Source organism: Hypanus sabinus, chromosome X2, assembly GCF_030144855.1.
Source record: "Hypanus sabinus isolate sHypSab1 chromosome X2, sHypSab1.hap1, whole genome shotgun sequence".
NCBI classification, from domain to species: Eukaryota; Metazoa; Chordata; class Chondrichthyes; order Myliobatiformes; family Dasyatidae; genus Hypanus; species Hypanus sabinus.
Window position 1 is genome coordinate 5077258 of NC_082739.1, and position 26883 is coordinate 5104140.

At 40.0% G+C, this 26883-nt stretch overlaps 2 protein-coding genes across 6 annotated transcripts in view; both read right to left on the bottom strand.

Moving 5' to 3' along the window:
- rnf214 (ring finger protein 214) overlaps positions 1–877 on the bottom strand; it is a 62084-nt gene extending 61207 nt beyond the window's left edge. For 2 of the 5 annotated variants that reach the window (XM_059956840.1, XM_059956836.1), the window contains exon 1: positions 170–687. The gene's annotated coding sequence lies outside the window, so the exon portion shown is untranslated. The other 3 variants (XM_059956839.1, XM_059956837.1, XM_059956838.1) reach the window with 3 other exon arrangements.
- Positions 878–12145: 11268 nt separating this feature from the next.
- The window catches only part of abcg4a (ATP-binding cassette, sub-family G (WHITE), member 4a), a 158003-nt gene continuing 143265 nt past the window's right edge, over positions 12146–26883 (bottom strand). The window contains exons 11-15 of the mRNA XM_059957300.1: positions 23034–23202; positions 21499–21599; positions 19237–19395; positions 15677–15795; positions 12146–12932 (exon numbers count right to left, since the gene is read on the bottom strand). Of these exons, the coding sequence (XP_059813283.1) occupies positions 12707–12932; positions 15677–15795; positions 19237–19395; positions 21499–21599; positions 23034–23202 (774 nt within the window). The 3' untranslated portion in view covers positions 12146–12706. The remainder of the gene's footprint in view (positions 12933–15676; positions 15796–19236; positions 19396–21498; positions 21600–23033; positions 23203–26883) is intronic.

The window sequence follows — 26883 nt, forward strand, 5'->3', positions numbered from 1 at the left end:
CTCTGCAGACTTCCACGAGCATTTAAGCAATTGGACAGCTGGATCAGCCTGAGGAGTATTTTAACCACGAACAGGGGTTTTACAGACATTAATTGTGGGAGCTGAGTTGCCCCAGGATCCCAGCAAAGTTGAAAGTGGGCCTGGTGGGAAGAGATCCTAAACAACATACCCCTTCAGGAAGCCTTAGTCATTTGGTGACGGCTCTCAGGAGTAAATTCCAAAGGACCTTTCAGCATTATTTCAAGGAAAGTCACCGGAGCTTTCCTGAGGATCCGACCGACATTACATAAGATTGCGTAAACTGTAGGCACATTGATACTGCGGGTAGAACATTCTAAGAAATATAAGATCAAATGTCAATTATTCACAGCTTAGCGTTAAAAAAAAAGCCGTTGCAATATTTAAAGTTAAAACGCACACATTAACTCAGGTGTCAGTTTTTCTGCACAACTGGATGCACTGAGGCCCAGAGATAAGGATAAACACACACACACACACAAACAGAGAGACATACACCCACCGTAAAATTTAAGAAACTTTTCAGGGCCAAAACAGCTAATTAACCTTCCTCTAACCTACACCGTTTTCTCCCTCACTAATCTAAAAAAATCTATTTCCCTCCTACCACAGATTATGACAATCGCGACAATAAAGCTCTCCCAAGACACAAAATGTGACAACCGTTAATCTTTCAGCCTACCAACGTTACCATTCAACATGCAGACCTTCAGTGTTCTGAACTGGGCGTCACTAGACACCAACCTGCAACAATACAGCGGATTGGAGCAGCCTCGAACAATCCAGCCAGCCTTTGAACAATTCAACGGGCTTATTTCTGACAGGCTAGCATCCGGGCCCGTTTTGAAGCTGACGTCATTTCCGCCCCGCTTAGACGATAATTCGTTTCAAGGACGCGTTTGTGCTTCAGTGATACGAAGCGAGATTGTGCTGGTTCACTATGGGTGAAGTGTGTTTTGCCTCGGCACTGTACTTCAGGAGAGCTACAGAGTATCAAGTTTGAGTTTAAACACGAGAGGTTCTGCAGATGCTGGAAATCTGGAACAACACCCCGAAAATGCTGGAAGAACGCAGCAGGTCGGTCGGCGCCAGAAGGGAAGTGTGTAGTCAACGTTTCGGACCGAGACGCTTCATCAGAGCAATCCTGATGAAGGGGCTCGGCCCGAATTTCCCTCCACCGAATCTGCCTGGCCAACTGAGTTCTTCCGGCATTTTATGTATGTTGCTAAGTTTAAACTCTTCCCTCTGCTGGCCAAGTTGTCCTGATTGCTAAGTAGTATTAATTGGTCACAAATCGGTAGAGAGAGTTAAAAGAATGAGATGTTTTGAAATCTGGAACAGAACGCAAGTTCGTGATGGGTTTCAGCGGTGAGTGTCGTATTCTGACCTAAATGTCAGCAATTCCTCTCGTCGCACCCACCACACATACACTCAAACAGTTCAAAGTAAATTTATTATCAAAGTACATATATGTCACCATATAAAATCTTGAGGTTCATTTTCTTGTGGGCATACTCAGTAAATACAAGAAACACAATAAATGAAAGACTAAAGCCAACAGGACTGACAAACTGATGTGCAGAAGACAACTAGAAATACAAAATAATAATAATAAATAGGCAATAAATATTGAACACATGAGATGAAGAGTCTTTGAAAGTAATTCCATAGGTTGTGGGAACAGTTCAGTGATGGGGCAAGTGAAGTTATCCCCTCTGTTTCAAGAGTATTTCCAGCATTTTCTGTTTTTATTTAAGCTGTTGATAAAACAAATTTCAGCAAATGGTGTTGATTTTGTTGGCTATACTAATCTTCTTTGTAGTCTCTAATTCCCCTGGCAATGAAGAGGTGGGTAAGAGCCTACCACATTGGTCTGGTCAGCAGAAGATAGCAGATCTCTTACCTTCAAAGATTATAAGAAGTAAGAAGCCATTTGGTCCATCATGTCTGCTCCATCATTCAATCACGGCTGATTTATTATCCCTGTCGACCCTATTATCCTGCTTTCTCACTGTAACCTTGACACCCTTACTAAACAAGAATCAACCTCTGCTTTAAATATACCCAATAACCTGGCCTCCACAGCTATCTGTGGCAATGAATTCCACAGATTCCCCACCATCTGGCCTCTAAATGGACATCCTCTATTCTGAGGCTGTGCCCTCTGGCCCTAGAGTCTCCTGCTGTTGGAAATATCCTATCCACATTAACTCTGTCTAGGCCTTTCAATATTCCATAGGTTTTAATTAGATCCCTCTCATTCTTCTAAACTCAAGCAAGTCCAGGCCCAAAGGCATCAAATTTCATGATCACTACTGCAGATATCCAGTAACTTAATCCAGCCCACGTGATTCTGGAGGCTTTCAGTCAGAGAACTCCAGCACCCTTTCATACAGAAGATGGCCATTCGGCTCAAGCAGCCTGTGTTCGCCCTTTGCTCTTCTAGTGAGATTTTTAGATGCTTAGCACCCTGCTCTACTTGCTCCATGCTTAGAACTGTGTGGCTAAGCACCACTCTAATGTCATATGTAAGTTTGCTGTCGACATCACTCTTGTTGGCCAAATCAAAGGTGGCGATAAATCAGCATATAGGAGAGAGGATTGAAATTTTTTTTTTGTGTGCAGTTCTTCACTGATTCTATTATTTTTTTTTGTTCTACTGCAAATGCCTGCAAGAAGATGAATCTCATGGTAGTATGTGGTGACACATATGTGCTTTGATAATAAATTTTTCTTTGAACTCTGAGACTCATTGGATCTTACTGAAGAATTCACCTTATACAAGAAGACCCAAAGGGGAGTTGATGGGCAAATATGTGAGACTATGTGGGGTTTGCATGTTCTTCTGTGACCTCATGGGGTTGGCCTGCACACCCCAGTTCCTCATGCATGCTCAACAGTGCTGGCTATTAATTAACCCTTGTATAGGTAGATGGTGGGGGAAAAGCTTAAAGATTAGCTTTATTTGTCAAGAACATCGAAACATGCATCATTTGTGTCAACAACCAACACAGTCTGAGGATGTGCTGGTGGCAGCCAGCAAGTATTACCATACCTCCAGCACCAAATAGCATGTCCACAAATTACTAACCCTAACCCGTGTATCTTTGGAATGTGGGATTCATCCTGATTAAGGGCCTTGGCCTGAAATGTTGACCATTTTTTCTCCTCCATAGATGCTGCCTGACTTGCTGAGCTCCTCCAGCATTTCGTGTGTGTTTGTTACTCAAGATTTCCAGCGCCTGCAGAATCCCTTGTGTTGATGATTTGCAGCCTCATCCCTGGAGCAACTCTAGGGAGGTTACGTGCTTAGCAGGATCTAAAAGGAGGATGCAAACATAATTTCAACTTTACACTAAATATGTAATTATATGTGTTCAACGAGACAGATATTTCTTAATGCCAAAGCGAAAGTGGAAATAAGGCACTGAAATGGGTAATGAGCTATGATGGTAAGGCAGCATATTCACATTCCTATTTTCTATAACTCCCAAGACATTCTGTTTCAGAGATTGGTTAGTTTTTGGATTTTTTCTACACTGGAGGACTGTAGAGTTCTTGATTTTTTAAAAAATAGCGGTCAACAGTTTTGCAGTATTAAAGAATTAAAAGAATAAGTGCATGAAAAGGAAGGAGATCAACCTGATTTTGATGAATGGTGGTTTGTTACAAAGGCAGAAGGCCCCTTCCTGAATTCTTTTGTGATGTTCTTGTTCCTGGACAGTCTTTACCAGTGTAAAGAAAATACTCTTTACTGGGAATAAAATTGTAAACACACATGGAGTTTAATGGCCATTTGGGCCTCACTGGAGTTTGGAAGGATGGGGTTGGGGGTGGGGTTCTCATAGAAACCTATCAAATATTGAAAGGCCTTGATAGAGTGGAGGTGGAGAGGATGGTTCCTATAGCAGGAATGTTTAGGACCAGACGTCACGGCCTCAAAATACAAGGTTGTCCCTTTAGAACAGAGATGAACAGAGAGGAATTTCTTTAGCCAGAGGGTGGTGAATCTGTGGAATTCATTGCCACAGATGCCAACTCATTGGGTATATTTAAAGCAGAGGCTGGTAGGTACTTAATTAGTAAGGCTGTCAAAGGTTTTGGGGAGATAGGAGGAGAATGGGGTTGAGGAGGAAAATAATCATGACCAAAAGGCAGAGCAGACCTGAAAGGCCAAATGGCCTAATTCTGCTCCTATGCCTTATGATCTAACTATGCAATTTATTTTAGCAACTAGCACAGTTGAAAAGAATGGACCACTTAAAAGCACTTGGAGTATTGCATTCAGTTTTGGTCACACAACAGGAGATACCATTAAGATAGGATATTTACAGAAAAGATTTATAAGGATGTTGTCAAGACTGAAGGGACCAGATTATTGAGAGATGTTAGACAGGCTAAGACTACTTTTTGGAGTGTAGGCGACTCAGAGGAGATCGTTTAGAAATGTATTAAGCGATAAGGAGCATAGATAGGGTGAATGAACATTGTCAATTTTCCCCAGAGAAAGAGAATCAAAAACTAAAGTGCACAAGTTTAAGGTGAGAGGGAAAAGATTTAAAATGGACTGGAGAGCAACTTTTTCCTCCATACAGAGGGTTCTAGAGATATGGAATGAGATGCAAAAGTAAGTGGTTGAGGCAGATACAATAACAATATTTAAAATACATTTAGACAGGTATATGCAACGGAATGGTTTACAGAGATGTGGGTTAAATGCAGGAAAACGGGATTAGTTTAGGTGGCATTTTGGTTCCCATGGACGATTTGGGCTGAAGAGCCTGTTGTTTGTCTGTGTGTCTCTCCCTTTCCCATCTATCTGTTGCGTACTTATTCTTTCAATCATAGTGCATCATTTCACCCATGCCAGGAACAGCCTGGTAAAGTATGTGATATGAAGTAGCCATCATCTTTCAATCGAGTCTACTTTTAATTACTTACTATGAAAATAAGTAACACTACACAAATATTTTAGGCTATTCATAAAAATAACACAATAAAGAACAAGAGCCCAGGGTATAAATAGTTGTTTTATTAGTAATATGTTAACAGAAACTTCTTACTGAAAGTAACATACAGTCCAACAACAGTCACTGGTATAAATATTCATGAGCAACTTTGGACATTACATCTTTGATTTGCATAAACATTATTAATATGTGACCCGTGTGTTCACTTTAGTTCTGTTAAAAAATCAGCCTGACAGTCAAGTCTTTAGCACATGCAATATAAACAGAATAAGCCATGGAAGGAAAACCTATTTGGTTCATTCACTAAAATAAAACATTCTTTAAAGTATTTCAAAAGCATTTGCATCAAATCTTTTGCTTCCCTCTCTTCAATTCTCCTTTAAAAGCATCGCCTCCTCTGATATAAAATTGCATGGGTCCCACTAACCCCAACCTGAGCTGGTCTAAGCACTCATTAGCCTTCAGTGGATTATGTACCTGTAGGATATCCTGCTTTCAAGGCCAATCTCTTTTGTAGAGATGCAGTAAGCAGGAGTTTTCTAATATTAGCAATTCAACATTGATTAAGGGCAGGGCCACTGGTCAATTTAATTTTTTCCCCTTTCTGCCAATCCTTTTAAAATATTGCTGAAATCAGCACCCATATTCTACTTTCTCAAAATGATATCAAAATTATTCCACTCTTTATCAAGCATCTTCCTACCTGCAGAACATTGGACTTTGGCAGGAGTGGAAGAGAAGAACCTAATTGAATCCTTTCAGTATTCCCTCTTAGCAGCTTTCTTAGGCCTAAGCTGGTACTCAGTGCGAACAGAACATCACACATTTAATTTGGGATTTTGTAATTACAGTGCTGATTTTAATATCTTTTCTTCAGTGTTGGAAAAGTAAACTTTTCCTTTAACACAGATGTGCAAACCACTCAGAACTGAAAATTAATCACCTGTTACATCATGGCAGCAATTGATTAAATAAAAATAGAGTGAGTAAAAACAGAAAATACTGGAAACACAGATGCTGCTCGACCTGCTGACTGTTTGCATCATTTACTGTTTTTATTTCAGATTTTCAGCATCTACAGGTTTTTTGCATTTTTATTTAACGACTGAATGCAATTGGTGTGAATGTAGACGGTTTCCAACCACTGGAGATCTGTTCTTTCTGAATGCATGTTATATTAATTTATTATTTATTTATATTAGTTCTTTGCTTATTCATAATAAATGATGATTATTTATATTAAGTAAGTACATTTATTTAGTATCAATTATTCCAGATACAGTAGGTGAGGAGGTATAGTTTACTTACAGTACCCAGCAGGCTTTATGTTCCTAGTTTTGAAGCAGCCTTTGAGGGCAGATTATCAGTGATGCCACGTCCTGAGCAAGGGAACACAGATTGGGGGTGCAGACATGGCAATCTTTGAACCTGAATTGAATACCTACACCAGTATCAAGCATGACCCATCTCCACATCAAGATTCCCAACATCCCAGCTGATTTGAGGTCCATCTTGCTCATTGGCTCTGACTTGTTCTTCCTTGATGAGGACTGCCCTGCATGGTGTTGAAGCAAGTGCATGGGGCATGGGGAGAGAGTGGTTCAAGCCAAACAAAATGATTGCCTCTCACGCATTAGGTGGATGGCAGTCATAGCTCACTGAGAAAATGCTGAGGAACTACACAAACTTCTGTTCTGTTTCTTCCTCTACCTCAAAGATGCTAATCTGGTGGGATTCCACTGATATTTCTCCCTGTCCACTACCTCTAGATACAATTATGAAATAGCCATCAACAAAGATTGTAGAGTGAAAGCATTGTACAGAGATCATGGTTAAATGAAAGCAAATTCTGGTCAATGATGATTGTTACCATCATTGCTGTTCTCTTCACTTCTGTCATGTTGAGATAAAGCACGTTAGGCTCTGGGAAAACCCTGTAGTCCCACCAGGGAGGAGGCTGTGTAGCATCTACGCCAGGATCACCGGACTCAAAAACAGTTATTTCCCCAAGCAGTAAGGCTGACCAACACCTCCACCCACTAACCCACCTCACCACTACTTTATTATTTCCTGTCAGTCACCTTACGTACAGCATAGCGTCACTTTATGCACATACAACCAATCAATCAATATATACAAGCCATCTTAGGTATTAATATTTATTGTGTTTTTATTATTGTGTTCTTTATCTTCTGTGGGTTTTTTTTTGTACTGCATCGGATCCAGAGTAACAATTATTTCATCCTCCTTTACACTTGAGTACTGGAAATGACATTAAACAATCTTGAATCTTGGATTTAACAATTATGAATCTCAAGTGCTCATGCTTCTGTCATTGGCAGGCTGTTAGACTATAGACTGACTCCCATCAAGGATAACTCTGACACAAACTGCCTAGCAGGAACCACAAGGTGGTACCCTTAACAAGGAGGGAGTGTAACTGCTGGTAGATGGCCGATCCCCATCAATTCCCTAATAGAAACGGTATCGGTCATTCTGTATTACTTGTCCAGAGCAGCGAGAGTACACTCTGCTTGAACAAGAATTCCCAGTAAACAAAAAATGTAAAAAAAAATTAAAATAAATCCTAAATCATCAGGATTGATACTTGAACCAGGAAGAAAAGTTCGACTCTTGACTTTGCTGCTAGGTCCACAAAAATTGTTAAACCAGCTTTGCGCACAGATTTTTACATACAATCATCTGTTATTTGCTAAGTTGTTATTGTTCAATAAAACATTTAACTTACCTGCTAGTTTGAACAAAGCACCGTTAATAAACAGCATTCACTGGAAGCCGTGCTATAACCAACGAGTTGGAGGTGAGGCAGAGTTTCTAACGATTAGTTTGTTGATCAGCAAACAATGTCAATTCGCTCAGTAAACAGAGTCTGTCTAAAGAGTAGAGGAAACAGAAACTGCAGCAAATCCCTCTATAAAAGCAGGATAATTTTCCCAAAAAGATGGTAAATGGAAAATAGTCTGCTGCACACAAAATGAATCTCGGTCACTTGCTTGACAGAGGAATTCCTCAATTCACCTGGCTATAACATTGTCACAATTTACATTCTTTATTAAAAGAGCACTGGAAATATCTTGTTTTCTGATTTCAATTTAAACAAAAGCTGCAAAGCAATTTGTTTTTATTTCTGACATCTTGCAAAGGTTTGCTCCTTTATCTTTGTGTCTCTGGAGAACATGTTGTTCCTGAATGATCAGGCTCCGTCAGAAGAGGTTTCTTCAAGTGTTGCTCGAACAGCTTAACACCAAAATTGCACCACTTTCCTCTCCAAGTGACTTGTACAGTGCAAATGGGTCTTCGTGAATGGTTTGAATTCTTTGACATCCGTGCAGACTGTTTTAGCTCTATTTACACACGTACACAGATTTATTACACATGTATAAATCTTACAATTGCATTGATTCTGCAAATACAAAGAGGTAGCTCCCCATTTGCAAGGCTTGCACAAGAAATATTTTAAATCCACTTGGTTCTCAAAGCACATATAAATGATCAAATGTTTCTAAACATACATTCTGTAAAATTTCATACAATTATAGTTATTTTATTTAGAGATACAACACGGTAACAGGCCCTTCTGGCTTAACGAGCCTGCATCACCCAATTACACCTGTGTGACCAGTTAACTAACCCCCATGTCTTTGGACTGTGGGAGGAAACCGGAGCACCTGGAGGAAATGCACACAGTCATGGGAAGAACGTAGAAACTCCTTACAGACAGCGGCCAAGTTGAAGTCAGGTTTCTGATGCTGCAATAGTGTTATGCTAACTACAACTCTACTGTGCTGCTCTATTATGTATTATGAAGCAACTGTTTAATACAGAGGCTCAAGTGGATTCAAAGTTTGCAGGACTGAACAAAGGTCAAACATAGACCCTTTTACCTCCCACCAAGACCCTAATATTATCTACATTCAGTAGCCACTTTATTAGGTACACCTGCTTATTAATGCAAATATCTAATCAGCCAATTATGTCACAGCAACTCAATGCATAAAAACATGCAGACATGGTTAAGAGGTTCAGTTGTTTTTTTTTAGACAAAACATCAGAATGGGGAAGAAATATGATCTAAGTGACTTTGACTGTGGAATGATAGTTGGTGTCAGACAGGGTGGTTTGACCAGTTAACTAACTCCCATGTCTTTGGACTGTGGGAGGAAACCAGAGCACCTGGAGGAAACACACACAGTTCATTTGTAAAACCAGAAACTGCTGATCTCCTGGGATTTTCATGTACAACAGTCTCTAGAGTTTGCAGAGAATGGTGTGAAAAACAAAAAAAAAATCTAGTGAATAGCAGTTCTGTGGGCGAAAACGCTTTGATAAGGAGAGAAGTCAGAGAGACCATCCAGACTGGTTCGAGCTGACAGTAACTCAAATAACCACATGTTATAACAGTGGTGTGCAGAAGCACATCTCTGAACACAGAACATGTCAAACCTTGAAGAGGAAGGTCAACAACAGCAGAAGACCACAAACATACACTCAGTGGGCACCTTATTAGGTACAGGAGGTATTTTCATTAAACTGGCTTTAACCTTTGAATATGACTTGAGCAATGCCATATATTCAATCTTTGTTTGTGTTCTTGCCTGTGCACTTCAATTGGACAAGACTTGTTCTCAGGGAAATAGGAATCAGGTCTGAGGCACAGATGCCAGCCACAGATGACAGAAGGGTGGGTGGGATTCAATAATGAGTCCAACCAAAGGGTTGGTGGTACAGAGCATTGCAAATAACAATCAAGATTGCTGACCACTGTAGGAGTATAATAATTCCCTAAGCTATTGGGAACTTTCAAGAGTTACAAAGAAGAGAACAGTTCTGAGATGCACGAATTAAGTATACAATGTTGAGCTATATATTTTAATGATGAATGATCTGAATTACATAATAGCACAGTGTGGACCATTCAACACATCAAGCTAACTCTTGTTCTAGCTGATTAATCCATCTTACACCTTCCCTTTGCTCTTGTAGTCCTGTATATTATTCTACCTGAAATGTCTAACAAACTGCCTTTTAAAAACCCAAATTAACAGAATTTTCACCAGGCTCAAAAGACACCTGCATCAAAACCCTTTTTCTGGGTCTATGGTTTTCTTTTAAAGGATTTAAAGATTAGCTTTATTTGTCACACGTACACCAAAACATCAAAACATCAAAACATACAGAGAAATAGGTCACTTTGCATCTACGCTCAACACACTCCAGATGCAGTGGGGCCATGCTTCTGGTGCCAACAAGGCATGCCCACAACTTGCTAATGCTAACCAGTCCGTCTTTCAAATGTGGAAGGAAACCGGAGCACCCAGAGGAAAGCCACTTGGTCTCAGGGTGAACGTACAAACTCCTTACAGACAGCAGCGGGAATTGAACCCCATCTTATAGCTTGAGCTGATCATTACGCTACCATGCTGCCTCTAGAACAATGGAGAATGCGGGCATTCCTTACTTTGCCCCCATCTTCTTACCATCACGTTTTCTAAAACCATACACTAATGGGATTCGCTTCTCAATCCCTTGGGGTCTATCACCACTATCAAATCTCCTCACTTCCTTCTTTGCTCTATGGAAAACAGCACCAGCCACACCATCACGGTTTTGTAGTTAAAATCATATATCTGTGGAACCATTCCCAACACCTTCCTTCCTCATTATTGGTGATCAGAACTGCATAATGCACTACCTGAAGGCTAACTGTTTTTCTCTTACAGACATGCAAACTCCTTACGGGAGTCTGTGATGACACAGAAAGTATTTCATTGCACTGGTGCATGAATGTGCTTGTACTGTACATAGACAAATAAACTTGACCTTACTTTGGTTTCATATGATTGATGACAGAATAGAAACTGGGAAATAGGATAAAGGATCACCAACAAAATGTCACATTTTTTAAACAGTCGTGCCCTCAATGCAGAGATGCGAATTTAACAAAGATCTTTGTTGATAAGCCTAACTTATCACATATACACCGAAATGTACAGCAAAATGCATTGTTTGTCTCAAATAAATCAGCGCGGTAAGTGTCACCATGCTTCTGGTGCTAACACAGGATGCCCACAATTTATCAATCCTAATCCATTTGTCTTTGGAATGTATGAGGAAATTGGAGCACTCAACCGAAACTCACGCAGTCACAGAGAGAATGTATAAAGTCCTTACAGGGGCAGGAATTGAGCCCCAATTGGAGATCATTGGTACTGTAAAGCGATTCCACTAACTGGTACGCTACCGTGCTGCCCCAATTAACTTAGACTTAATGTACAAATTGTTGGATGAAAAATGGAGATTTGAAACATGATGGAAAGATAGTGGAAGAAAATAATCATTTAAACCATAATCTAAATGCTGATCATTGGAGATTCATTGTGCAAGCCTGCAATTAGGTTACTGCTCTTTTACGAAGTCAAACTCAAGTGTATTGAAGTTAAAATTATAAAAACTGTACACTCTCCCACACCATAGTTAGCCACACAGACAAAGTTAAAGTGGCAATAGTCCAGGAGTAGTTAGACCATAAAATACTGCAATACCATGACTAAAAGATTTGTAATTTTTTTCTATAACAATGTAAGGACATTACCAAAAGTGTTTCTGCATGCTTCTTTGGCAATGACACTTTATAATTATTGGAACTTGTTTGAAGTGTAAACTTTCTGGACCCATCTGTCACATTGAAATGGTGGTTATTGTCCCTTTCACTCTGGGACTGAAGTACCATTAAATTTTGAAAAAGGAATTGAGCAATTCAAAATAAAAACACTGAGAACTGTTCAAACATCTGGATACACTGCAGCACTTCTACACAAAATGGGAGATTCTTTCAGAGAATTAAATAGTTCCTGAAAAAATCCAATTAAAATACTGTGGTGTGGGGGAGAAGAAAGACATATAGTTTAAGTGTTTTTTTTAATAATTGAGAAAGGAAATTTCTAAGTACTAAAGTGAAAATAAAAACTATAATACTAATACAAAATGTGGTAAAAATTGCAACATTACCTTTTTTATAATATTTTACATTTTTAAGACTGTAGCTTTTTAAATATACTCCTGAAATGTTAAAAAGTAATAGAGACTTTTCGCAATGCCTAATATTATATTTAAAGCTTAGGTTGAAATGCCTTACTTCCTTATTTAAACTTACAGTTAGTATAATTTGACAAAACGTGCTATAAGCAAACATGCACAAGATGACAGATTAAAGCGTACATTGCCCTACAAAAACTGTGCTTGTTAATAATCTGGTTCTAAAGTTAAAGTTCTGTTTTGTATCTTAAAAAAAATACACTTCAGTGTAACATCGATCTAACAATTCACAAATGGAGCTTCTTCAACAGTTGTTGGTGCATCATTCTGAGATTCTCATTGTGTAGAACACCAAAGTAGAGTTGCTTCATTATACAGGTTGTTTTCTTTGACAAACTATCTTCCACGTGGGGTGAGAATTAAAAAAAAAATCAGGAAAAAATCTGGAGAGGCAAAAAATAAAAATTGAAAAACCAAAAGGCCTGTCAAAAGCCATCTTGATGTTTGAAAATTCTTTTTAGAGAATACCATTCAGGCTTTGTGGCTTAGCTGTTCCCAATCTTAACACGGGGGTTCAGCTCCGAAACCTCACGAGAATAGATCCAGTTCACAAATAGCAGGACTAAATGCCGCAAAACATCAACCTGTATGTTATTTCCTTTCTATCTTTCAGATTTGACTTTGTAACGCAGGACAAGATAGGCCATCAAACGCAAAATAACAAAAAAAATACCCAGGATAATGAAATCCATGTAAAGCTTTGAGTCTTGCACATCCAACTCTTGAAGAATTTTCTTTGGTTCCTTATAAGGACAAAATTCAGTATTGCAGGTCAGATTTTTTCTCTCCAGCCCATATATTGACAAGATGACACCTTCGAAGCCATATCTGTTTTACGAAGCAAGAGAATAAACAAATTGAATTGTTACTCTTTCAGATTGATTTGTCTATTGAAGGGCCTTTTCCCCAACTTTATACCAAGAACTCCTCTAAAAGGACCACAACTATGTCATAGATTTGGAGGTTTGTGTGCCTCAGTGACTCAAAGAGCCATGTTGGCTGGAGTCAGGGCTTTAGGCTTTGGCTCAAGGGGTAGAGGCCAGACTAAGGGTGGTCCACCAGCCGTCCAGGTTTAGGGGTTCAGCTCAGGGCTAACAACTCTGAATGGTAAAACAAAATTGTTATGGAAATAGCAATAAAGAATCCTTCTCCATCTGAGTGTGATGGTATACCTGAGTCTCCACCTGGGACTTAACAGTAGTGAAAACTGAGAGGAAGCTACTGGCATTATGAAGGAAGCCCTGAACACCACCAGAGATGGAGGACCTTCATTGCTGACCTAAACAAGTGGCATAACAGGTAGTAAGGATTTCTAGAATTTTCCATTATCCCGACAGATCCACCTACATGGCATTGAGAAAATGGTTGCCACGTTAATCTTATGCATATATATTACATCCCCATTAACACACAGAGAAGGTGATAACCAAATCAAGACAAAAGATACACTAACAGGATTAGGTAAGGAATTGTGAAATCTTTTTGAAGATTTTAATTTCTGGGTTTACAGTGTCTCATGAAAGAACAGCATTTATTGCCCATTTCCAACTTGAGAAGATGCTGGTGAGCTGCCTTCTTAAGCCATTATAGCCTTTCAGGTGAAACTTGAGTATACACATCAGTACAAGATAAACAAATAAATTGGTTTTTACGTGTGTAACAGACTGCATCTGACTCAGTGATGTCTCTAATGAGTAATGATAAAGCTGATCATAGCATTTGGGGTTTAGAAACCAGTAAAAGTGCTGGTGATCCCTCTGTAAAATGGAAGCACAGCATTCCCCAGCCTGGATTTGGGGGCACAAGTCCCTGGAGAAGGAAATGAGCCACTCCTTCGATCTGACTTGGAGCACAGTCCACTGACAGAAGCTGCCAGAGTAAGAGCGTACGCAAAAAAAAAATTGGGAAAAAAATTGTACAATACCAAGTCTGAGCATTAAAATCTTGAGGACTGTTAGAAAAGGACATGAACATTTCCTGAAAAGATCAGATGCTGAAAAATATAGACACATTTCTGTGATGCCTTTCACATCCTGTTCAGGATATCCCAAAGCATTTCACAGCCATATGATACACTTACAGAACATACAGAACAGGAACAGACCGACAATGTTGTCCCAGACTAATTAAGCTAATGATGCCTCATTAAACTAATCCCTTCTGTCTGCACATGGTGCATATCCCTCCATTCTCTGCATATCCTTGTACCTTTTCAACAACTCTATCACATCTGTCTCCACCACCACCCTAGGCAGTGCATTCCAGGCACCAACCATTCTCTGTGTTTAAAGTCTTGACCCACACATCTATTTAGATCTTTGACTCTCTCTCCTTAAATGCATATCTTCCAGTTTTACACATTTGATCCGGGGAAAATCAATCTGTGGTCTATCTCTGTCTCTCAGAATTTTATAAACTTCTATCAGGTCTCCGCTGCTCAAGAGAAAACAATCCTAATTTGTCCAATCTGCCTTTATAGTTTAAACTCTCCAATCCAGGCAGCATCCTAGTAAACCTCTTTTGCAGAGTCTCCAAAGCCTCCCCATCTTTCCTACAATGGGGTAACTGGAATTCAATACTCCAGATGAAGCCTAACCAGGCTTTTATACAGATTATAAGACACAAGACATAGGTGCATAATTAGGCCATTTGTCCATTGAGGCTGTTCCACCATTCCATGATGGCTGATTTATTATCCCTCTCACTCCCATTCTTCTGCCTTCTCCCCGTAACCTTTGATGCCCTGACTATTCAAGAACCTAACAACCTTTGCTTTAAATATACCCAATGACTTGCTTCCACAGTCATCTCTGGCAATGAATTCCATAGATTCACCATTCTTTGGCTAAAGCTGTAACCTAACTTCCTGATTCTTGAACTCAATGCCTTGACCAATAAAGGCAAGCACTTTATTTCCCAACCTATCAACTTATGCAGTCACTTTTAAGGAACTATGGATTTAGACCCCAAGATCTCTCTATAGATCAAAGTTATTAAGGGTCCTGTCAGTAACTGTGTATTTTGTAAGAAATTAGGCAACTCAGTCAAGAATTTAACTTAGAAAAGTTCCAAATTGAGCAATGTGAAGCTGACCAAATTAACTCATTGCTGTGAAGTTGGCCCACTAAGAAATATTAGCTGGGGATAACACTCCAGATGTTCTTCAATACTGTCATGAGATCTTATGTATCCATCCTTAACTGTAGATGGGACAATCAGTCCTCACCCATAATACAGCACATTTGACAATATAGCACTCCCTCAGCATTCCACTGGATTAGGGATCCCAACCTTTTTTATGTCATGGACCAATACCATTAAGCAAGGGATCTGTGGACTCCAGGTTGGGAACCCCTGCACTGGATTATCAGTCAAGATATTTATGCTCAGTTTTTGTGGCTAGGGCCCATGCCCTCTGTGTCAACACACAACCAAACCAATGACCCGCGGACACTTTGGAGGACATGACTCAATGTCAAGTGCTGGAATGAAGCTCACAGTTGAGCAGGGATGATTTGGAGCTACAGCAGGAAGAAGAAACCAGCAAGTTAGGAGAAGAGAAGCATATGTACCTGACATAAGAGACATAGGAACTCCACTGCAGGTATGTGGGGATGGTATCAAAGCTAACAAAGAATCCAGAAAACAGGAGCACGGGAATAGCAGTGACGGGACCCACAAACGTGGCAATCTGGGTGAAATAAAATTTTCATATCAATCACATACAATACATATAAATGCCAGCTATTAATTAGATAAGATCAACATAGCTTTCTTTTTTTACAATACTAATATTTCGGAATTGGGGCTTGGTTAGCTTTCAGGCACGTTTTCCAACAAGCCCCAGAACTGGCTGGAAAATACTGAAAACGCATTTAATAGGTTCTGGCAGCATCTGTGGAAAGAGAAACAGTTAATGTTTTAGGTTAAAGATCCTTCTTCATTATTAGGAATGAGAAAAGAAAACAAGTTATTATCAAGATACAGAGACAGCAGGGGAGAGATAGGTAGAATAACAAGGCATCTCTCTGACAGGGTGAAGTCACGGTTGAAACAGGTTTCTTAGTACATTTTTGAAAGGGTAGCTAGTTGAAGGGAAATATATACAAGATTTTAGAGGAATAGTAGGACAGCTTTGCTAAATGTAGGATGTCTTTCAAAGAAGTTCAAAGTTCAAATTAAATGTATTATCAAAGTACGTATACCAGTATGTTACCATATTGTTGGCCATGGAGGAATTAAAACCTGGAAGAAAATGTCAAACTTAAATGATTTAAGGTCACTGGAAGCAGACAAACTAATTTCTTTGTTCTTGTCATGTGCTTCAAGGAGATGGAAGCTATCATTTTGTGAAGCTGCTTTGTAACCTCCATCTTGTGAACTGTTTGATGAATGGATTCTTGCTCTGGGATAATCTAATCAGAACAATTGAACGTGGACTCAAGGAGTTCTTGCTATGGACCTACTAAACCTGAGATCATTCTCAGATTTAAGTATATTGTGTACAATGGCAGGTTTGTAGAAGTAATCATGTTATCTCCCAGTGTCTGGGTGACACAGTCTGACTGCTTTAAACTAGTCAGAGTCAAAGAGAACAAAAAGCCACAAATTACCAGTTGTCACTTGCAGAAGAAGGGAAATAAATGGATGCTGGCATGGACTAGGAACAATAAGGAAGTGTTAAAGGTCAGTAATATGACCCATAGCCAATAACACTGAAATGCAATATTTGAATGGGAAGGAATGAGTATAAAGCAGAGGTTTTCAGATACAAGGTAGCGATAACTTCACTGAATCACTATTGCAAGGAAGAACCCCCATACCAGGGGCTGGGACAAGAAGGGTTGATTGTCTGGCTAATGGAGATCCCCTATTTCGGTGTTATAAATTGGAAAAGTGGTCTGGGTGAATATTGGTACAGAGGGAACAGTAGAATTCATGTTTTAAGTTGTTGGTTTGGAGGGTCAACATAGTTACATTGTTGTTTGTGCAGAGACAATAGACTGTGAGCTTCAATTAATTAAAAGTTGTGTAGTGAATTTCCTAACCCAGTTCCGTTGATGAATGGTCAACAATATACTACCTTGAGATTCATTTTCTTGCAGACACTTACAGGAAAGAAGAAATACAATAGAATTTATGAAATACTACACATAAACACACAAAGACTGACGAACAGCCAATGCACAAAGGAAGACAATTTGCTATTTATTTATATCTGTATTTGCAAAGTTTGTTTACAGTTTAGTTTCTGATGTTTAGTTTACAGTTACTGTTCTATAGATTTGTTAAGTATGCCTGCAGAAAAGGAATCTCAGGGTTGTCTGTGCTACCATAAATTTACTCTGATAATACATTTTACTTTGAACTGTGAAGATAAACTGCAAAAATATAAAATAATACTGAGAACATGAGTTGTAAAGAGTCCTTGAAAGTGAGTCTAAGTTGTAGAATCCATTCAGAGTAGTGATGAGTGAAGTTATCCACACTGGTTCAGGAGCTTGATGTTTGTAGAGTTATAACTGTTCCTGAATCCTGATGTGGGACCTAAGGATTCTGCACATTCTGACTGATTGTTGCAGAGAAATGGGCATTTCCTGGAAGATGGGGTTCTTTGATGATAGATGCTGATTTTCACGGCCCTCTATGGGGAAATCCTTGCCTTGCACTATGTTGGCTCTGTTTCCTGCAGTATCTGACCAACATGGGCACTCATATTCCAAAGAGCATCTCATGAGCTAGTTTCAAAATGAATGACTCCATGACAGAATTTAGCTCAGTCACCTGCAGGTCACAATGGCCTGGATTTTGTAGTCAGTGATTCCTGATATAAACTGTCATCTATTTTGGGCCAGTCCTTCAGGAATTGTTGGTGGTGAGTGAATGGAGTCCTAGAATAGGGAAAATCAAGCCCCATCTAGAATCAATTCCTTAATTTTGAAGCACCTAACTATGATGAGCATATGTATGGCCTGAATGGCCTTCTTGTATGCCAGTCACACAATGATTAGCCAACCTTTAGGTAACTTGAAGCACCACTGGTATTCATTTATTACTACAACAAATTTGTGACAAATTGGTTTATTAAAACAAAAAATAATTCACAACATAATCAGAACCAGAGTCCAGTTTATTATCACTGACATCATATGTTGTGAAATTTGTTGTTTTGCAGCAGCAGTACAATGGAATACATAAAATAAATTGCAATAAGAAATATACAGTCAATGGCCACTTGATTAGGTACAGGAGTGGAACCCGGTGTGGTTTTTTGTTGCTGTTGCCCCCATCCACTTCAAGGCTCGACAGGTTGCACATTCAGAGATACTCTTCTGCACACCACTGTTGTAACATTTGGTTATTTGAGTTACTGTCGCCTTCCTGTCAGCTTGAACCAGTCTGGCCATTCTCCTCTGACCTCTCTCATTAACAAGGTGCTTTTGCCCATGGAATTGCTGCTCACTGGATGTTCATTGTTTTCCCCACCATTCTCTGTAAACCCTTGAGACTGCTGTGTGTGAAAATCCCGGAAGATCAGCAGTTTCTGAGATACTCAAACCACCCCGTCTGGCACCAACGATCATTCCACAGGCAAAGTCACTTAGATCAAATTTCTTCCCTATTCTGATGTTTGGTCTGACAGCAACTGAACTTCTTAACAATATATAAAGGTTTTTATGCATCGAATTACTCCCACATGATTGGCTGATTAGATATTTGAATTAATGAGCAGGTAAGCCTAATGAAGTGGCCACTGAGTGTATGTCAATGATATTAAACGTGATTCTGATTCTGATTATTGTCACATATACAGAGATACACTGAGAAGTTTGTTTTATGTGCCATATGTGTCATACATAATTAAACTGAGATAGTAAAAAGAAAAGAGAATGCAGAATACAGAGTTGCATTTACAAAGTAAAGTGCAATACAGGTCAACCTGTAACTGCACTGAAACACAGAATCAGGTTTATTATCACTGATATATGTCATGAAATGTGTTGTTTTGTGGAAGCAGTACATGGAATACACAAAATATACTATAAATTACAATAAGAAATATATATATTAATTTCTAAAGTTAATTAATTAAGAAATACAAAAAGAGTGAGGTAGTGTGTTCCTGGTTTACCTGCAAAGATGTGGATGCAGCGCCGATCAGCAGTCCAAGTGACTGGGCCACCAGTGCAGTCGCTGTGGCAAGCGCTGCAAATAAGAGGAACCGTGAAGCCTCAGGAGGCTGTGCCGTCATCCAGTACACAATGCTGCAGTACACAATTGGACAGATCACCTGCAGGAAGAAATCTAGTTTATCGGGGTTGGTCAACATGTCCTTTAGAACATTGCCCAGGAAACTACATGCACCAGTTCCTGCTTAGAACATTAAAAATCATTCACCTTCAGTGATGGTGCAGAAAATACATTTTTATTCCCCTAAAGAGAAACCTTTCAGTACTGAGCAAGTCTCCAAGGCCTGATTAAGTATATCCATGAACATTATGGGAAGCTGGAGAAGGAATTGTGGGAACTGTGGCTGAGATAGCGAATAGGCACTAAGGATGAAGTGGAAGGTGAAGTGGAAGGTGAACTGGAAGGTAACTAATGTTGTTCCTTTATTTAAGAAGAGTTGCAAATAAAATAGCCTGGGAACTAAAGATCATTAGGCCCAGTATATGTGGTAGGTAAGTTCCCATAGGGGATTCTGAGGATAAGATATATAAGCATTTGTATATCTAGATAAAACAAGCGTTGATTAGTGTTAAGTCAAAGTGGCTTTGTGAAAAGGAGATAATGCCTCATGATTTTGATTGATTTTTTGAAGAAGTAACCAAGAAGATTGATGGGGCAGGGCAGTAAACATAATCTATATGCACTTCACTAAGGTCTTTGATAAGCTTCTGCATAAGATTTTGCATGGTCGGTTGCTCTGGAAAGTTGGAGTGCATGAAATCCAGCAAAGAGCTAGCTAACTGGATACAAAATTGGCTTGATGGTAGGGAGCAAAGGAAATGGCTAAAGTTTGTATCTTAGATTGGAGGCCCATGATTGGAGGTGCGCCTTCATCTTTCATCTATATCAGGCTTGGATAAGAATGTACAAGGAGTTTGAAAATGACACTAGAATAGGTGGTGTCGTGTACAGTGAAGATGACTATCAGGAATTAGAGGGATCTTGATCCTCTGGGCAAGTGGTCAAGGAATGACACATTGAGCTTAATTTGGACAAGTGCAAGGTGTTGCAATTTAGGAAGCAACATAAGGGTAGGACTTTTACAGTGTTATAAAGCATAGGAACTTGGGAGTACAAGTATATGGTTCTTTGAAATTGGCACCACAGGTAGATACACTGTTGAAAATGACTTCTGGCAAGCTGACCTTCAGCAGTCAGAGTACTGAGTATAGAAGGTGGGATGTTTGTTTTAGTTACCCCATTAAAGGAAAGATGCCATTAAGATGGAAAGAATGCAGGGGAGGTTTAAGGGGAGATTGCCAGGATTCGAGGGACTTAAGTTATGAGAGATGCTGAGCAGATTCACTGGAGTGTATGCGAATCAGAAGTGATATTATAGGAGTGTATAAAATCATAAGGGCATAAACAGGGGTAAGTGTGCACAGACTTTATTCCAAGGTTGGGGAATCAAGAAACTAGAGGGCATAGGTTTAGGATGAGAGATGTATAATGGGAACTTGAGGGGCAACCTTTTTATACCCACAGAAGGTGGTATGTATGTGGAATGAACTGCTGGAGGAAGTGGTTGAAGTAGGTACATTAACATAATTGAACAAACACTTGAATGAGTATGTGGATAGGAAAAATGGGTCAAATATGGGCAAAAGCGATTGGCTCAGATCTGTGTCTTCTTCAGCATGAGCCAGATGGGTCAAAGGGCCTGTTTCCATGTTGTATGCCTCTGTGATTCAAAAGTTTCAGAACAGGATGCCCCAACCTTTAAGTCAACAATTTGCTGTCACCAGAATGATGCAGATGGAAAACTGGGGGTAGGATTGTAGCCCAACGCCACTGGCCTGTGCCTCTATCCACAACTGCCTGATCATGGCTTCAGTTAGGAATGTGCATCTGGGTTAGGTTTTGATCGTGCAGTTTTCTTCACTGCTAGTCGATGAAGATCAGTTCCCACAACACAAAGTAGATCAGTAGAACAACAGATACTTGCTCATTTAGCACTGTTATTTCTGAGATTGAAAGAATGAAACAGAGCCAATTCTGAGGTTGCATTTATGATTTGGATCAGGTATGAAAACACTGAATGTTAGAACCAGCTCAAAGGGCTGAAGAGCTTTCCTTCATTTCTACCTTCTTCACTGCTGATGTACAGTTTCAATGTAACATTGAATCAATGGCAGAAAGTGATAGATACTGAAGAAGTACATACTTGGAATGGAACATCCGCCATTGTCTTGGCTAAGTAGTAGGCTTTCAGACTGTACCAGTAGTTGAGGTGCTCCCTCAAGAAAATGGACATCTCAAGAGGGACTGAAATGAGAGAAAAAGAAATGGTGATCTAGATTTCCTTCTGCACAGACTTAAAATGATTTTTTTTATTAATTTATTGACAAGATGTGAGCATTACAACCCATCCCACTGTCCTGGTGAAGGGTCTTGGTCCAAAACGCCATTCCTCCAGCATTGTGTATGTGGTTATTCTGGATTTCCTGCAATTGCACAATTTCTTGCACTTGTGTCCTATTGTCACTACAACTTTAGTATCCATCAGGATCGAAAATGATGTTGCACAGTATTTCTTGCTTTGCCCTTAACAATTGTCTCAAACAGTCTTAACAGTTGATACAACAAGTTGATATTTCAAAGGGTAAGTCTGATGTCACATATAGGCCCAACAGGTGGGTATAGCTGACTTCTTTCCCTGAAGTGATTTCACACCAGCCTGCTGAGTTTATTTATTTTGAGACGCAGAGTGGAACAGGCCCTTCTGGTCCAACAAGCCACACCACCCAGCAACCCACAATTTTAACCCTAGCCTAATCACGGGACAATTTACAATGACCAATTAAGCTTCTAATTGGACTTCATAGCAGAATAATGATGATTGCCATTTTTCCTTATTTCAGACTTATTTAGATTGACTGTATTTACATCCCCAGCTCTCTCATGAAATTTTAACATACTGTGTTCTTCCAGATACAAGTTGAGGAATGTAGCTACTCACCCCTTACAACCTTGGTTACAGAACTATATTGCTGGAGAATAATTTCATAGAAAGTTTGATAGAGTGTGGACTAAATAGACTTTTTTCTGAACATGGAGATAAGAATGGGTAACTTTAGATCATTGGTAGAAATTGCAGAAAAATTGTTCAATGAAATTAATGACCTGTGAATTATCATTCACCGTATAAAGTGGTTGCAGCTGCAAATTCCTCGAGGGACTAGAACATAAAATCTAAATTGCTGCCAATGTGTTGAGCTGGTACTGAGGAAAAGTCCCCAAGAAAGTAGTTTGAAGTTGTAAGCATAAGAGATTCTGCAGATGCTGGAAATCGGGAGAGCCTGTCCTGATGAAGGATCTCGGCATGGAACATCAACAGTTTATTAATTTCCATGGATGCTGCCTTACTTGCTGAGTGTCACCAGCATTTTGTGCGTTACTTTGAAATTGTTCTCTGTTTTCTGGCCAATATTTATCCCTAATTCAGCATTGCTTAAACAAAAACTCAAATCATCAAATGTCAGTAATACATTTCAGTTTGTGAAATTTTGTACAAGTTAGCCAAACATCTCCAACATCATAGTTAGCTGAAATCTCTGGGATGTCTTGAGATTGTGAAAGTTTCTGTTCAAATAGGTGTCTTTCTTCCCTGGTATTTAATTACTAATATTTAACCACTCCGAAGAAACAAGGAAAAATCATAAAGTTACATTCAACCAGGAAGACAAGATTTTTTCTTACATGTCAGTACAGTTGGCATCAGAGCAGCAAACATGAGGAAGAGCATGGAGAAGAAGAGGCATCCTGTGTTGTTAAATACTTTCTCTGCCTCGTCACCGATGTTGAGGTACAGCAGACCAATCAGGACTCCAATACAAATATGCGAGATGAAACGCAGATGGGTCAGAACCTAGAGTGGACAAGGCATATGGGGTCACTAAGAGATTTCCAGAAAAAGCCGAAGATACTTTAAATGGTCACGTGTTGATGCCACACCATAAGACCATAAGCAGGTCATTTGGCCCATCAAATCTGCTCCACTATTTCATCCTGGCTGATCCAATTTTCCTCTCAGCCCCAATCTCCTGCCTTCTCCCTGTATCCCTTCATGCCCTGACCAAACAAGAATATATCAATCTCTGCCTTACATGAGGGTGATTGATAAGTTTGTGGCCTAAGGTAGAAGGAGTCCATTTTAGAAAGCATAGCACATTTATTTTTCAACATAGTCCCCTCCTACATTTACACACTTAGTCCAGCGGTTGTGGAAGGTCATGCCCAGACCAGGATCTGCTCTAAGGAGTGGAGATGCTCAGTAACTCTGATGAAAACTGTAGCTGGAGTCTCAAACCATGGAACCCAGCACATCAAATGGGTAGGTAAGGCAGGAGGTGCCCTTTCCTCCTCCTGGGCACTCAAAGGTCACCGCACGGACTGCCAGACCAAGGCTTTTCATGTCACACAAATGAAGGATCTAAACCAGGGCCCCTCGAGGGCTTGAGTGTGTCGTAGATAGTGATAAACGCATTTTAATTAACAGTATTTTCGGGGCAGAATGTTAGCATAGCAGTTAGTATAATGTTATTACAGTGCCAGCTGTAAGATCGGGGGCCAATTCCCAATGCTGTCTGTGGGTTTGTACATACTGGAAATATAAGGATGGAGTTAAAGGGAAAGTGAAAATAAGAAAAGTTAAAAAGGACAACAGAATCAATGGAGTAGAAAGCTCAAGAAGAGATCATACAGTATGGCCAAGTGAAATAGGAATTGATATGAAAGGAGAGGGGAGTAACGAATTAAAAGTATTATATATGAATGCACGAAGTATAAGGAATAAAGTAGATGAGCTTGAGGCTCAGTTGGAAATTGGCAAGTACGATGTTGTGGGAATAACAGAGACATGGCTTCAAGTGGACAGGGCCTGGGAAATGAATATTCAAGGATATACATCTTATTGAATGGACAGACTGACTGGCAGAGGGGGAGGGGTGGCTCTGTTGGTGAGGAATGATATTCAGTCCCTTGCGAGGGGGGACATAGAATCTGTGGATGTAGAGTCAGTATGGATAGAACTGAGAAATTCTAAGGGTAGAAAGACCCTAATGGGAATTATCTACAGGCCCCTAAACAGCAGTCTGGATGTAGGGTGTAAGTTGAATGAAGAGTTAAAATTGGCATGTCGCAAAGGTAATGATACAGTTGTCATGGGGGATTTCAACATGCAGGTAGACTGGGAGAATCAGAATGGTACTGGACCCCAAGAAAGGGAGTTTGTGGAGTGCCTCCGAGATGGATTCTTAGAACAGCTTGTACTGGAGCCCACCAGGGAGAAGGCAATTCTAGATTTAGTGTTGTGCAATGAACCGGATTTGATCAGGGACCTCGAGGTAAAGGAACCATTAAGAGGTAGTGACCATAATATAATATGTTTTAACCTACAGTTTGAGAAGGAGAAGGAAATATCAGATGTGTCAGTATTAAGTTGAACAAAGGGAACTATGGAGCTATGAGGGAGGAGCTGGCCAAAGTTCAATGGAACAATACCCTCACAAGGAAAACAGTAGAACAACAATGGCAGGTATTTCTGGGAATAATGAAGAAGGTGCAGGATTGGTTCATTCCAAAGAGGAAGAAAGATCCTAAGGGGAGTAAGGGGCAGCCGTGGCTGATGAGGGAAGTAAAGGGCAATATAAAAATAAAAGAGAAGAAGTATAACATAGCAAAGATGAGCGGGAATCCGGAGGACTGGGAAGCTTTTAAAGAGCAACAGGAGATAACAAAACAGGCAATACGCCAAGAAAAAAATGAAGGTAAACTAGCCAAGAATATAAAGGAGGATAGTAAAAGCTTCTTTAGGTATGTGAATAGCAAAAAAAAGTTAAGACCAAAATTGGGCCATTGAAGACAGAAACGGGTGAATTTATTATGGGGATCAAGGAAATGGCAGACGAGTTGAACAGGTACTTTGAATCTGTCTTCACTAGGGAAGACACAAACAATCTCCCAGATGTAATAGTGGCCAAAGGAACTAGGGTAAAGGATGAACTGAAGGAAATTTATATTAGGCAAGAAACGGTGTTGGATAGACGGTGTTGAGTCTGAAGGCTGATAAATCCCTGGAACCTGATGGTCTGCAACCCAGGGTACTTAAAGAGGTGGCTTTAGAAATCGTGGAAGCATTGGTAATCATTTTCCAATGTTCTATAGATTCAGGAACAGTTCCTGCTGATTGGAGGGTGGCTAATGTTGTCCCACTTTTCAAGAAAGGAGGGAGAGAGAAAACAGGGAATTATAGACTGGTTAGCCTGACGTCAGTGGTGGGAAAGATGCTGGAGTCAATTATAAAAGAGGAAATTACGACACATTTGGATAGCAGTAGAAGGATCAGTCCGAGTCAGCATGGATTTATGAAGGGAAAATCGTGCTTGACTAATCTTCTGGAGTTTTTTGAGGATGTAACTATGAAAATGGACAAGGGAGAGCTAGTGGATGTAGTGTACCTGGACTTCCAGAAAGCTTTTGATAAAGACTCACATAGGAGGTTAGTGGGCAAAATTAGGGCACATGGTATTGGGGGCAGAGTACTGACATGGATTGAAAATTGGCTAGCTGACAGGAAACAAAGAGTAGTGATTAACAGGTCCCTTTCAGAATGGCAGTCTGTGACGAGTGGGGTACCGCAAGGTTCGGTACTGGGACCGCAGCCGTTTACAATATACATTAATGATTTAGATGAAGGGATTAAAAGTCACATTAGCAAATTTGCTGATGACACAAAGCTGGGTGGCAGTGTGAAATGTCAGGAGGATGTTATGAGAATGCAGGGTGACTTGGACAGGTTGAGTGAGTGGGCAAATGTATGGCAGATGCAGTTTAATGTGGATAAATGTGTGGTTATCCACTTTGGTGGCAAGAACAGGAAGGCAGATTACTATCTAAATGGAGTCAAGTTAGGAAAAGGGGAAGTACAATGAGATCTAGGTGTTCTTGTACATCAGTCAATGAAAGCAAGCATGCAGGTACAGCAGGCAGTGAAGAAAGCTAATGGCATGCTGGCCTTTATAACAAGAGGAATTGAGTGTAGGAGTAAAGAGGTCCTTCTGCAGCTGTACAGGGCTGGAGTATTGTGTGCAGTTTTGGTCTCCAAATTTGAGGAAGGACACTCTTGCTATTGAGAGAGTGCAGCGTAGGTTCACAAGGTTAACTCCTGGAATGGCGGGACTGTCATATGTTGAATGATTGGAGCGACTGGGCTTGTATACACTGGAATTTAGAAGGATGAGAGGGGATCTGATTGAAACATATATTATTAAAGGATTGGACACGCTGGAGGCAGGAAGCATGTTCCCAATGTTGGGGGAGTCCAGAACTAGAGGGCACAGTTTAAGAATAAGGGGTAGGCCATTTAGAACAGAGATGCGGAAAAACATTTTCACCCAGAGAGTGGTGGATATGTGGAATGCTCTGCCCCAGAAGGCAGTGGAGGCCAAAGTCTCTGGATGCATTCAAGAGAGAGTTCGATAGAGATCTTATAGATAGCGGGGTCAAGGGATATGGGGAGAGGGCAGGAACGGGGTACTGATTGTGTGTG